This window comes from Sinocyclocheilus rhinocerous, unplaced genomic scaffold (assembly GCF_001515625.1).
Source record: "Sinocyclocheilus rhinocerous isolate Xijiao unplaced genomic scaffold, SAMN03320098_v1.1 scaffold1292, whole genome shotgun sequence".
NCBI classification, from domain to species: Eukaryota; Metazoa; Chordata; class Actinopteri; order Cypriniformes; family Cyprinidae; genus Sinocyclocheilus; species Sinocyclocheilus rhinocerous.
The window spans coordinates 1050020-1063953 of record NW_015656599.1 but is presented as its reverse complement, the minus strand read 5'-3'; the positions used below and the strand labels follow the sequence as shown (position 1 = coordinate 1063953).

General features: G+C 38.2%; 1 protein-coding gene across 2 annotated transcripts in view; it reads left to right on the top strand.

Moving 5' to 3' along the window:
• The window catches only part of ncf4 (neutrophil cytosolic factor 4), a 19992-nt gene that overhangs the window by 373 nt on the left and 5685 nt on the right, over nucleotides 1-13934 (top strand). The window contains exons 2-8 of one of the 2 annotated variants that reach the window (XM_016528026.1): nucleotides 365-378; nucleotides 1147-1231; nucleotides 1523-1676; nucleotides 4431-4501; nucleotides 5041-5168; nucleotides 5719-5767; nucleotides 13918-13934. The exon at nucleotides 13918-13934 is cut by the window's right edge and continues 82 nt beyond it. In XM_016528026.1, coding sequence (XP_016383512.1) covers nucleotides 365-378; nucleotides 1147-1231; nucleotides 1523-1676; nucleotides 4431-4501; nucleotides 5041-5168; nucleotides 5719-5767; nucleotides 13918-13934 — 518 coding nt within the window. Of the gene's footprint in view, nucleotides 1-32; nucleotides 379-1146; nucleotides 1232-1522; nucleotides 1677-4430; nucleotides 4502-5040; nucleotides 5169-5718; nucleotides 5768-13917 lie in introns of those variants that run through there. The other variant, XM_016528025.1, reaches the window with a different exon arrangement.

The following is a 13934-nucleotide window of genomic DNA, read 5'->3' as shown; positions in this document are numbered from 1 at the left end:
AGTTTAAGTGGGCGTTACACAGGTCGCGTTCTTGCATGATGCATCTCTTGGACGTTGCGTCGCGTCGCGTTTCGCTGAGCGTTTTTAAACACTGCGCGTCAAGTAAAAAGAACATTTCAAATTTGTTTCCACTTGAAACATTTCAGTAGCATGTTTCGTGTTAGTATGTAAACATCTCATACTAAAGTCCCCCACCGGGACTCTTTCAGTTCCCCTTTGGTTTACGTACAACTTTAAACCCGCCTCAGAAAACCACCAGCAGCTTCACTTCCACTTTACTGAACTAAACTCTGTCTGTCTCTGTCTGTGAGCGTCTGAAGAGCTCTGACATCCCGCATCATCCAGCATGTCTCTCCCGCAACAGCTGCGCGATGAAAGGTGAGCGAAATCATGTCTTTGTAATTATTTACTCATGAATATTCATGAAATGAATGAGTCGCTTTCAGGGCGTAGTGTGTGTGTACTATTTAGTTTAACCTGTAGCTATACTTTAACTATGCTGTGGTATAGTTTACTATAATATAATGTTCAGTAGTACAGTACATGGTTGTAGGTTGTAGTATACTATGAACATCTCGGCTTATTCTGGGTCCGAATAAAACATCAGATCATGCACAGACTACTTAGTCTAGTGTAGTTCACTCAACATATAGACTAGTCCACCATGTGTCATACTATACTATGTACAGTAGGCCTACTAACCACATTAAAAAACAACAATTAATGAATCTGTAACTTTGAGTAGTTGAGCGTTTTCAATATTTAATACAAGATTGTGACAATGCTGATTATTCAGAAAATTATTTAAATGTATCACATAAATTAAAAAGAAAAAGTAAATTGTGGGTCAGAAACTTTATTTTAAAACTTTGATATAACCACATAGAAAAGTATTCTCATCTCAGAAAGTATAATTTAGACATTTGATTTCTGATTATTATTATTATTGTTAATAATAAAAAATATATATATACCTATATATTATGTGAACACACATACACACAAAATTTGCTTTTAATGGTGGAACAGATTACTTTCTTGTAAATTAATTACTGTAACATTGATTTAAAAACAACAGCAACACATATTTTAAGGTCATATTTTCTGTGCTAATCAAAATGTTTGTAACATTTGTTCACCGGACAGTGATTTCGACCAGCTTCCAGACAACATCCCGGTCACTGCAACCATTGCTGATATTGAGGAGAAGAAAGGTTTCATTGTTTACTATGTGAGTTTCCCCAGACCTGGTCCCCTGTCGTTGACCTTTCCTCTAGTCTGCCTGTCTTCTATAATTTGGCTGCCTTATAGTCTGCCTACTACCTGTGGTTTATGTTTAACCAACAGCCACACAATACTAGATGTTTGAAATGCCAGTCTTACATTTTTTAAAAATTGTTTGTCTGTGTACACGCCCAGATTGGCGTCTTTTGCCTTTGTGTCACTCTCAATGTTTTTGAATTTCTTACACTACTACATACCTTAGTCTTTGGAATGTTTGTTCTTTATCACCTTCTTACAGAGGTTCGTGATTGAGGTGAAGACCAAAGGCAACAGTAAATACCTGATCTACAGAAGGTATCGTCAGTTCTTCACTCTGCACCAGAGTTTGGAGCTTAAATACTCAGCTGAAGCCCAGCCGGGATACTACACCTGCCAACTACCTACTCTGCCAGGTCTGTGACTAAGCCGCTGTTGCACAGTCTCAACTAAAACAACAGCAGTATAGAGCTCTGGGGAAATCTAGGTTCAGTAGCACAGGCCTCATACACACTGCAGCTAAATATGGTTGTCATGTCACTACTGTAAGCGCTTAATCCGATTTGGAGCAACAGCCACATAAGTACAACTAAATTCAACTCCCCGAAAGCTCAGGTAGTGACAACTGAAGTTTAATTAAATTTGTGCAGTATGGGAACTGAACTGAACAACAAGTTGGTTAGATATGGTTATGGGTCACCATACTTGGCCACACGTCACTTCACTTCACTAGATGCATTGTGTAAATTGGCATAGTCCATGAAAGTTCTTGCTTAAGGTTCACCGCACAACCAGAGCTAGTGGAATTGGTTTCCACAACCTTCAACAAGGCCATGAACTTATTACAGGATCAGTCCACCTTAAGCAGGGTTGTCCAATCCTGCTCCTGGAGGGCCACTCTTCTACAATCAGCTCCAACCCACCTGCCTGGAAGTTTATAGCAATTCTGAAGATCTTGAATATCTGGTTCAGGTGTGTTTGCTTAGGGTTGGTGCTAAACTCTGCAGAAATGTGGCCCTCTAGGATCAGGATTGGACACTCCTGCCTTTGAACAACCTGAGGTCAAGTGCCTCGCATAAGAGTGCAATGATCATGACTTGGATTGTCACCAAACTGACAGCAGCCAAAAGTCATCTCTCTGGCAATCTGATCCAAGTCCCAAAACTCGACATTCAACACTGAATAACTTTCGACAAGGATGACAAAGCACAGGTACTGTCAAGATGAAAGCAGAAGAAACAAGTACGACCAGATAGATAAGATTTGTGAGGCCATAACTTCAACCCGTCAACTAATGATCACCTGGATGAGGATGATTCCTCAGGAATTTAGGTGTGTGGAGCTCAGAAAAATCAAAGAAGATGTTCAAAAAACAATAATAGGCTAGATCAGGGGTGCCATATCCTGCTCCTGGAGGGCCACTGTCCTGCAGAGTTCAGCTTCAAGCCCAATTAAACACACCTGAATCATGGTAAACAAGGTCACCAGGATTACTAGAATCTTCCAGGCTGGTAAGTTGGGACAAGCTGGAGCTGAACTCTGCAGGACGTTGTCCTTCCAGGGCCAGGATTGGACACTCCAGGGCTAGACGTAGGAACCAACTGTAAGTTTGTAGAAAGGATCTCAAAACACCAGATCATGGATCACACCCTGTGTGGGAGCCCTTAGACTTAATCACTACACCATCTTCTTCTGTCCCACACCCCATTGTAATCAGTTGCCATGTATGTTAATTCTCTCCAATGCTGTTCCTCCAGTGTCAAAGTTCACTCCTTAGGAGGACTTTGTCCTTTGAGTACTTAAAGTGTTTCCCACAGAGTTACTGATTAACTAGCACTTCTATGATTGGGAGGAAGAACAGCAGAGACAGATGAAGAGGATAATATTGCATTGTCAGGAAAATGAGATGAGTAGCATCCTTTCGACTGACACCATTGTCTGTCCCTGCTTGCCCTCATCTACTTCCTCTTCATCTATTCACACACAAATATTTGCATGCACAAGGAAATACAGTTTTTGAATTTGTTTGCAAGGTCCCAAATGTCTGAGACTGCCTGAGAATTGACAGAACCCAACATGAACACCAGTCAAATTTTAAATGCAATGTGAACCAGTACTTGCTTCAGCACCAACTCTATAGAAGAAGTAATAACGTCATCTACGTCATCGTAGTAGTGTTGTCTACTCTTGTTTCATTCTCTAGTCTCTAATGTCTTTAACCTCTTCTCTGATCCCTTTTTAATCAGCCTTATGTCTCAGCTCTCTTGCTGTCTCTTTCTCTTTGTCTCGTTCTTTTTCCCTGTCTGTCCCCTTCTTCGTCTTTGACCAAACGAGTATGTGTATAATTGAATTCAGCAGGAAGGAGAGGTCGTTCTTTGGCACCCTACCCACTGTTTCATTAAGGTCACCTAAAGACTGCAATCCGACGGGCTTCGGTGTCTCTCCACGACTTTCCACCAAAGCTTCTTCAAAGCTTCCTGCTAGCTAAACCGTAACCCAGTGGAGCCAAGTTAAATCAAGCCCAATTATATTACAAATTAGCCTTAGATGTTACTGTCTTCATGACAATTGATTGCTCGAGCCAATGAGTAATATGCATTGATTATGCAATGGAAAGATAATTGGCAAGTTTATATGAGAACATTAGCAATGTCTGCTCTGATGCGCTATAAAGGGACGTCTCCTTGCTTTGCTCGTACTATTCAGATCTCACTAATGCTTATTTAATGCAGATTTATAATAAAGAAGCTTATTAGAAAAGACAGAAAGTGAAGAGAATTAGAAGATTTCTTTAAGATTAAAGGGAATTATTGCATAGCTATTAAAATTATGTTAAAATTGGATTCAAACCAACTTATATGAATGGATCCATCTTCGTTTTTTTTCTTCTTCTCCCATTCGGATCCCATAAAGTGCCTTGCGTTAATGACCGACCTCTCATCGTTGTTCACTGTGCACATTATTAACATTTCCATTGGGTGAAATCAAAAATACAAATGAGAAAGTAATTTAGTGTAATATTTGGGCACACATTACGCTAAGCGCTAATTAGCGTTAGCAGTAAAGAGATTCAGAGGCACCCTTCAGCTAGCTTTTGATTGTTTAGTTTACAAACTAATTTGTTTTGAGACATAAATACTTATATCTGCCACTTGTTTAATTTGCCACAGGTAAGGTGTTTATGGGAAACAAAAAGGAGATCGCAGAGAGCAGAATCCCAGAGCTCAACAATTACATGAAGGTGAGTCAGTCTTGAAATTTTGTAAAAGTTTTCAGTTTTATCACAGTCATGTTGTATTGGTAGGAGCTGTGTTTGGTAATTGTTGCACTCATGTGTTTTGGGGGTTGTAATCTTTGCAGTACGAACAGCACTGTGAAAACGGTTCCTCTTTTTGTTACTTCTCTCTTTTTTTTTTTTTAAACCTAAGTCACTGTCTGTCAGTTTTGATTTAATTTAAGGGTGATTCTTCAACTATGGGAACTTTTGAGCCTGTGTACTTTAAGAAAATAAACTTTTTACATTCTTACTGATTTAATTTGTAGATATAAAGCACATATACATGCAAATGGAGAATTACGCCATTTGTTCTTTTTTCTAAAAGTCATGGAAATTTCCGCCACAGTGTAGTTTTCATCACATCTCAAATGGCATTTTCTGTTCAATAGCATTCAATACTATATTTAAATATGACATTTATCTGAAAAAAAAACCCCATTTGATTTCATTTCCAGCGAAAAACATCCTACTAAACAAGTCTAAACTCTCTCTCTGTTCTTTAGAGGTTGCTTTGTCTGCCTACCTGGGTACTCTTGGACGATCTGATACGGATGTTTTTCTACCAGACCGAGTTGGACAGCCAACAGGTCCCCCGGGCCCTGCGCCGCCTGCGGCCCCCCACACGCAAAGTGTAGGAGCCTACCCACAATCCCTCATTTCTCCTTCCAGCACTTCACTGCATACTTTTACAGGATCCTGCTGTTCTGCTAACTTTCTGCTGCCATTATTCAATAGAAAACTTTTGTGGCTTTGTCAGTCACGTCTTTCCATAAGGAAGACAAACCACAAAGGAGATGCATTTAATTTCTTGTTTAATGTGATTAAATAGATAGCAAATGGAGAATTTAGCTGCTTCTGTGTCTATAAGAGCTCAATAATGTCTCAAAGTAAGTGGTTTGACAAGGTCCAAATCAAATGTCTTGAATGGTTCTCATCAAATTATTCTAAGACCAATTTATCTGAGCTAAGGAGTTTTTGGAGAAACAGACAAAATTGATATTTAAATGAACCATAACCTAAGTCTCTGGAGCTACACAAGAGGATCTTCTGAGCAATAAAATTCTCGTTTAGGTTTGTCAGCCTTTCACTTTGACTGTCTTGTACTCGAGAGAAAATGTTGTAGAAACCATTTCTTCTTCTGTTATTCATCTGAAGTTTCTTTTCTCTCTCTCTCTTACTAGAAAAACCGTAAAGCCCAAAGCGGACCTTCTCTCCGCACCCAGAGCAGAGGTATACCAGCGTTTCCTTGGAAACACTTTCATTAACAGCCTACACTCTACATACTACACACATACTTACATGCTCAAGCATGTAGGCACCACACAAAGCTCTGACATTTGGTCAGGAGGTTATTACACAACGTACACCTCAAACATTTGTTTCAAAATTTTGTCAGAGGATTATGACAAAACTGTGGAGGCTGAGACTCTTCCACAAGACTCTCAGTGTCACTTACAGTTTGCTCCATTTATAGAGAATTCTGAGTATGTTTCTATAATTCGCTCTGATTTATGTATAAAATATTGCTAATTTTGACCAAATTTGATGTGACCAAACCCATAACTCTTAAGTATTAAACTTCAGCATGTAGCTTGTCTCACACATTTTGTGTTACGGACAGGAATGATATCTCAAATTATGCAGCTTGTTGAGCTTGTTGAGAAGTGTGCTGTTACTTTTCATAATATACTCTATTTTGGCTAAAAAATCATAGGCTTAGATTGAAAGAGGCACCTAAGTCATATTTAGAGACTTGAGGGTGAGATTTTTTGACTTGGGCTAGTGAGCAACCACCCACAACACCGTAGCAACTACTCTGAATACCCTAGCAACCACACAGCAGTCCACTCAAAACACCCCAGCATCCACACAGCAATTCCTGGCACCCACCCAAAACACCCCGGCAATCACGGCAATGAGTTTCGTGTCGGCAAACACCACACATTTTCTTGTGAAAATGTCAAAATCTAGTTTGCTGATTCTATGCCATTGTAGTTCTGTGGTTTTGATTACTCATGCTGTAATAGATTTACAGTGGCGACACTAAATCTGTAACACTTCTCTTATACAGACACAGAAAGAGACGTGTGTGTCTTTCTGTTTTCTAGGTCAAATCTTTGCCCCATTAATGGTTCCTGCCCTGTTCTACTTCTTTTGCTAATTTCTTTATTCATCATCATCTTTTTTTTCCTCAGCTGCTTTTTTAAGGGATAGTTCACCAAGAATCTGTGATCATTTATTCATCCTCATGTCATTACAAATCTTTCTTTCTTCCATGGAACACAAAAGAAGATATTTTTCATAAAATACAGATCACTCTTTTCCAATAAATGGAGTTTTTCAAGCTTGTCATCCATACGACCTTTGCATTATATTTCCGAATCACTGAATCAGTGAGTTGAACTTGTGAACTAGATCAGTTTGATTCATGAATAAATTGTTCATACTGGGTTTGTGAACCAACTGAACTTACTGAACCAAAAGATCTGACTCAAAATAGCTATTTGTGCATGAATTCGTATGAACAATTTGTTCACGAATCAGACTGATCTAGTTTACAAGTTAAATTCACTGATTACTCATAATGAACTTGTCGAATGGACTATTATGATACTGTTAACGTGATTTTGCTTTCTTTTTGACGCTCGAAAGCCTCAATCTCCATCCACTGTAATTGCATAGAAAAAGAGCAACCAGGATATTCTTCACAAATTTCCCTTTTGTGACTTATGGAAGTAAATGTCATAAGGGTTTGGAACGGCATGAGGGTTGAATAAATTACTACTTTTTGGTTAATTTTTGGGTGCTTTAATCACTGTCTTCCACCTACTTCACCGTCACGTTCCCTCTGCCTCTCTCTCTTATCTTTCTTCTTGTCTGAATATATTCTCTGCTCTTTTTTTCCACTCTTCACTTTATCCTTCCATCCCTCGTTTAATCTCTCCCACTCTTCCCTCTAAGTTCACCCATCAGTCTTGCTTCCTCCTTTTGCTTTTTCACACTGTCCTTTAATGCATCCCTCCCTCTTTGTCCTCTGGAGTACTTGCACTCCTGCAAGGAAGTTGCATCCATTTTTTTGTTTGTGTCTCCCAATGCTGTTAGACCGGATCACCATTCTATCATTCCAATCACATAAGGTGCGACCACAAAGAAATGACATAAAACGTGATTTATAGCCCACGCCCATCTGTAGGTAAGAATATGTGTGTGTGAGTCAAAGTTTAATGGCTAAACAATTTTGAATAAAATAAAATCATGTCTATACCTGCACTCAGCAAGGTGGCGCTGTTGTAAATAAACCTGATGTTGAGCGTACGGTTGATTCAACACAATCTCATGGCAATTCAAAACAATTCAAATTTGTTTGAATTTGTATAATATAATTTGTACATTTTCGTACATTCTGCTTAATTCTCCACTGATGGTTAAGTTTAGGGGTAGACCTTCATAATTAGTTTTTCTTTTCTTTTTTTCAAAAATTTTTATGTTTTTGAGCTAGTCTCACTGTACGAATTCATATAAAATTGCCACCTCGTCAAATAGTTTTCTCATGAGATTTGGGTTGATTCCCATTTCCCATTTTCTCTTTGTCTTCCATTATTTGGACAAATATTTAATCCCCAGTTTTTTAAAATGCCATTGGTTGAGCCAAAAGGTCATATTCTGTCACGCTTTCGACCTTGACACACTTCCGACACACACGTCCCTATTTTATTATCTCCTCAAAACATTTCTCCCATGATGTCCCATCCTGATCGATGTAGCAGGTGTGCTGATAAATCTCAGACGGTGCTGGACATTTGTCTTCATATTCTCATGCGAGAGCACATGATTCAAAGCATGCTGCTCTCCACATGGAGATCACAGCGGACGAGACTTCTGCCTTATTCTGCTGTAGACGTGTGGCCGGGAGAGAAAGGGAGAAAGTGACAGATTACACTTCTCATAACACCAGATAGAACAACAAAAGATCTGGAAAGCAAGACCGGGAAAGATAGATATGTGGGTGGTGTTGCTTAGCGGTTAAATATTTGGTAAAGGCTGCAGGTTCGAGCTTTAAAAGCAGTGATTCATGAGCTGTCACTATTGTAGCCTTAAGCAAGACACTTTTATTCAGGAGAAATCACCAAAAAATTCAGATTCTGTCATCATTTTTACACACTTATGTCATTTCAATCCTGTTTGACTTACTTTCTTCCTTTGAGAACAAAAGGAGATGTTGAGTAGGATGTTCATGCTGCTCTTTTCCACAAAGGGAAGCATACAGGGAGCACAGGCTATCAAAAACATAATGGTCCATTTGACGTGTGTGCTATATTACAGATCTTCTGGCAGCAGAAATCTGAAGCCCCTTTCACACAGAGCGTTGATCCTGGAAAATTGCCTTAACTGCCTTCTGTGTGAATGCAAACACATCCCAAATCCTGGGACACATTATTAGTGTATTTTCTGGAATCTCTGTGTGAAAGGGACTTGATTGTGACATGGCAAGTTTGAATATGTGGAAGCAAAAGTTAAATTTGAGAGCTGGACTTTCAGTGAAAAGTGTAAAATGTTGACACAAAATCATCATATGGCTTCAGAAGACATGGAATATAGTGCACAAGTAATTTTGACTACTGTTGTGGTGCTTCTTTGTCATTTTTGGAGTTGGTCCCCATCTGCTTTCATTTATGGAAAAGAGCAGCGTGAACATTCTTCAAAATTTCTTATTTTGTGTGCCACAGATTCTGAAGAAAGAAAGCCAAAGGGGTTTGGAACGACATGAGGGTCAGTCAATTAATCCAGGTTTCTCAAATGAGACTGATCCTGTAGTAAAAAAAGGAAGTCAGTAAAAAGTGTCATGTAGATATCACAGAATATGTTGCTTCATTTGTTATGTGATGGCTGTTTCCCGGGACACAAGACAGGGTGCTTGATTGAAAATCAAAGTCTTTTCTTTCCTCTGTATCACTGTAAGGAGTTTAGACCGTAAGAGAGAGCCATTATAGAGAGATTCAATGGATCTGTTTCCATTGGAGTCCTTCACTTTGGCTATCAGAAATACTGTTACTGGTATGAGCGATCTAGGAGAAGATATTTTAAGCATTATATAGTCACATATAGAACGTTTAAGCATTAAAGTCGGCTATTACTGATTATCTGTATTCACACTTGCACATTATTGTACTTTCACGGTTATTTTCATGGTCCGCTTCGCAAAGGACAGCTATTTCACACCTGATCTTGGCTGATAGCTTGGGGGTGAGAGTCCCAGAGTTCTTGTTTTGAATGGTTATCTGTCTGATATAAGAGAGGTATTTATTTTAGCATACTTTTTGTAAATTCAGTCTCAAGTTTTTAGTTTTTAACCCATTACATTTGCAAATTAATGAATTTTGGCCATTTATAAGCATTGATAAGCAGGTTAATAACTGACACCCATTCTTGGTTAAACTCCTTTGTCATGTGTCATGGCCCCAGAGAGTGATCTCTTCTCTTTATATCCTGCTCTGATCCCCCAGTTGAGAAGAGCCAAACTGGGTCACTCATTTAGGTAGGAAAAACACCTCCCTATTGGCTGGCCACATGCTAATGAGCTCATTTCGGAGGTGATTGACTCCTTAATTGAAATCAGAGTGCTTTGTGACCCCCAGAGTCGTGCTATAATTAGATATGTTCTCTGACTCCTTGATCCCATGCGGAAATAACTCTCTGAATATGACCAAACAGGAAAGACCCCTTCAGTAGAGTTCTGCTAAGTGAAAGAGAAGGATAGCCATTTGTGTTTGAGTATTATTGCAGTTAAATGTGTCTTTTGTTGGCTTTTTTGGGTTCATACCACAAGTTGACATATTTGGCCAAGATAGCTTACACTTCCTTCTTCATAAACTTATTTTTAGGCTTTTTTAGTCGATCTATCTCAGTTTGTTCTCGACCTACTTCTCTTCGATATTGAGTGCAGCGCAAGCCCTGAGGTCTTCATATCACTTAATTCATAGTTTTCAGCTAATATGCCAACTTATTGCTAACTAGATTGCCTGAAAGCAAATATATGTCACCCAAGTGTCTATAAAATATATGCATTTTCATCTGGAATACGTATTTTTTTGCACATTTGCTCATCTGCACTCTCTAAAATGTTACCCTTTGGATGTTTAAAGTTCTCTTTTTAGAAAGTCAATTTGCTCTTTTTAAAGTGTACGAAAAACGAATTACGCCATTGCTACTTATCATGACACTCAGCAGGTTTTTGTTTGGCTTGAAAATGCGACACCATATTTTCTGCGCTGTAGGTGACTATATAAGGTAGATAGATAGATTGAAGAAAGAAAAGACCAATCACAATTCAGTGTGTAAATGAGTGTTTACTCAAAAATGACCAAAGAGTTTCTATATTTTTCCTATTTAAAACTTGACTCTCTTCGCAACTTTTCATTTTCCGTCGGTCTTAGTACACGATGTAACTACAGAAGAGTCAAGTTTTAAATAGGAAAAATATAGAAACTCTTTGGTCATTTTTGAGCGAGATGCTAACGGTCTAATCAGATTCAATGATCTATGCTAAGCTAAGCTAAAAGTGCTACCGCTAGACCCGGAGATCGGCTGAATGGATTCGAAAACGGTAAAACTCAACTGTTTAACTCTAGGGGAGTTGGAAAATGAGCCTATTTTCAAAAATAGTGGAGTGTTCCTTTAAGTTTTGGAACAACATGAGGTTAGTTAGAAATTATGACAGAATTTTCATTTTTAGGTGAACCAACATCGCTAGCACAACAAAGACTGAAATGATCTACAACGGGAATGTAGCCTGTGAGTTTAGTGGTTTGAGATGAATCAATTGCAGAAGACTGTGGAAAAAGACAATAAAAAGAATATGACTTTCAAAAGAGTGCTACCTTGCAGGGTACGGTGGCAATGCTAATGCTACTGAGAGCTTTTCTCAGCGCTAGGCTAATTAGCACATATATTACATTGGGAAAACAAGGGGAAGGAAATTGCTTTGTCACATTTCCACATAGCAGAGTGTGTTTGTGGCACATTCTCACACATTTCCAAGTCTTGTTTAATTTCCAGTGTGGTTTAACCATGTAATAAAAAGACGAGAAGAAAAGAAAAGAAAACGTAACCCAATATGAGGAAGAAAGGTGTTATTTTGTTGTTAGTTTTTGATATTAGTCCGGCATCCTGCAATTTTTTGGTTCTAACAGGATTTTTCTAGTATTGTCGGGTTGTGTCACATTTCTGAGTGTTAATTTGTACCGTACTCTTTCATAAGGAATATCAAACAAAATTCCATTCGCTTAAAATGGTCTAATTTTAACTTTATCGTGGTGTGGCTCAAGAAGCCAATTATTAGACTGAGTTACTTTCCTGCACTATATAACAAAGTTAGCCCACACAAATGACCCAAAAGCCATTTTTAGGGCTTCACAGCAGCAGTGGTACTGAAATAGTTTCTTCATCTGATGTTACTGAGCCTGCGCTCAGATACTTGCTCTGTACTGTTGAGTTTGTGGAGATTTTCACATCGAGTTTTGGAAGCTGCCTACGAGCGTGCACGGACATACACACATGCGTGCTCACACTTAAAGCAACTGCCAAGATGTAATTAGCTGGTAACATCTAACACGTCTCACCTACACACTCCTACTCATGCAAACAAACCAAGCGACCCACAGCTCAGCAGATTTACAGCATTATCTAAACATACAGAGATGGCGGAGTGAGAACAGATGCCCACTCATGCCCATCACACACACACACACACACACACACACACACACACACACACGTGTGTTAGCGTACAGTTACACACTTTGAAACACCAGTATACCCTACAGCGTTCTGTGGCCATAGTGGATTGCAGCAGCGTGCATATCTGAGCATACAGATATGCATACAGCATACAGTATATATTACATATATAAAATAATAAAATGAAAATATTGTTAAAAAATATTATGTATATAATTAATATTATAGAACCTTTTTGATTTCTAAATAAAGTCCCAAAATGTACATAACTTTTGTATTTTTAAAATATATTATTTTGTTATTATTTTTTTCAGTTTCTCATTAGATTCTAAATTAGATTCTAAGACTAAATTATCAGAGCTGTGCTGTCATTTTATAGCTCTTACTGTATGCCTCTTGTGTGTCTATTTCTCCAAAGAAATAAAAAAAAAAACATCTAAAACAAAGTACTTGTTACTGGTACTTGAACAAATCGTAATTGAGAGCTCCATTCCATCTCTTGAGGAATGAAGGAGCTTTTCTGCATTAATTGTCCTTGGTCTCTTTTGATTTAACTAAGCTTGAAGGATTGACATGGACATATGACATTGGAGGACACACCTCTGTATCACACATCACTTCTCTTCGTCACATACTGTATATCTAACATCATGCTCTCCTCTTCTGTAACTCGGTTCCACGTATTCTTGTGCATCACTTTCTTTTTGTTTTCTTTTTCATAATTATGATGTCTAAACGCATGTCTAAACACTTTAACAGCCTTTTTTTTCACAGAATTTGTTTTTTATCATGTTGGGGGCCTTATATATATAGATATACATACACTAACCCCCCAAACACACACACACACGTATATGTTAATCTTTGAAATACCTAGAAGTATCAGAGATTTTCTGAGATTTTTGTATAATCTCAAAAAGCATGGTATTTGGACATGTTTGTTAAACATGGTGTTCTTCAAAGAATACAGTGTTATACCATGGTATTATCACTGTACTTATCCAAACCCATTTAGGTCATGGTAAATGTCTAAGAATACGAAGATACGTGTTCAAAATCGTTGCTTCATAGAATATGTAGTATGGTACAAAAAAGTTGTATTTTTTAAATTAAATGTTCTAAAATTATTTATCAATCACATATGTACAAAAAAACATTGTATTACTACTATCTGTTACAAAGTCCAGTTATTGGACAAATTTTGAAATAGCATGCTTAGAATACCATGGTGTTCATTGAAGTGACCATGGTACAAAACTAAAAACTATGACTACAAAATTGTAAAAATACCTGAAATACCTAGTATTTCCATAGTGCTATTTTGCAAGTGTCAAAAAAGAAAAGTACAATTAAAACATTTATCTCTTTACTTCTCAGTTCTTGTGAATAGCATCTTCACTCCTGAATCTCTCTTATTGCCACTTTGTCTAGTAGTTTCTTTTTTTCTTGCTAGCATCCTCTCGTCTTATTTTATCCAACACTCTCATCCTTTCCTTTCATTCACTCTCTTCAAGAAGTTCTTAAAGAACGAGGATCTCTTACCTGCAGCTTGGTTTCACTCAGGACGTGTTTTGCTCTCTTTCTCTCCGTTGGTGTGTGTGTTTCCTGCTTGCGTGTCCTTGCTGTGTGTGTGTGTGTGTTAGGCGGTGTTTGACTTCAG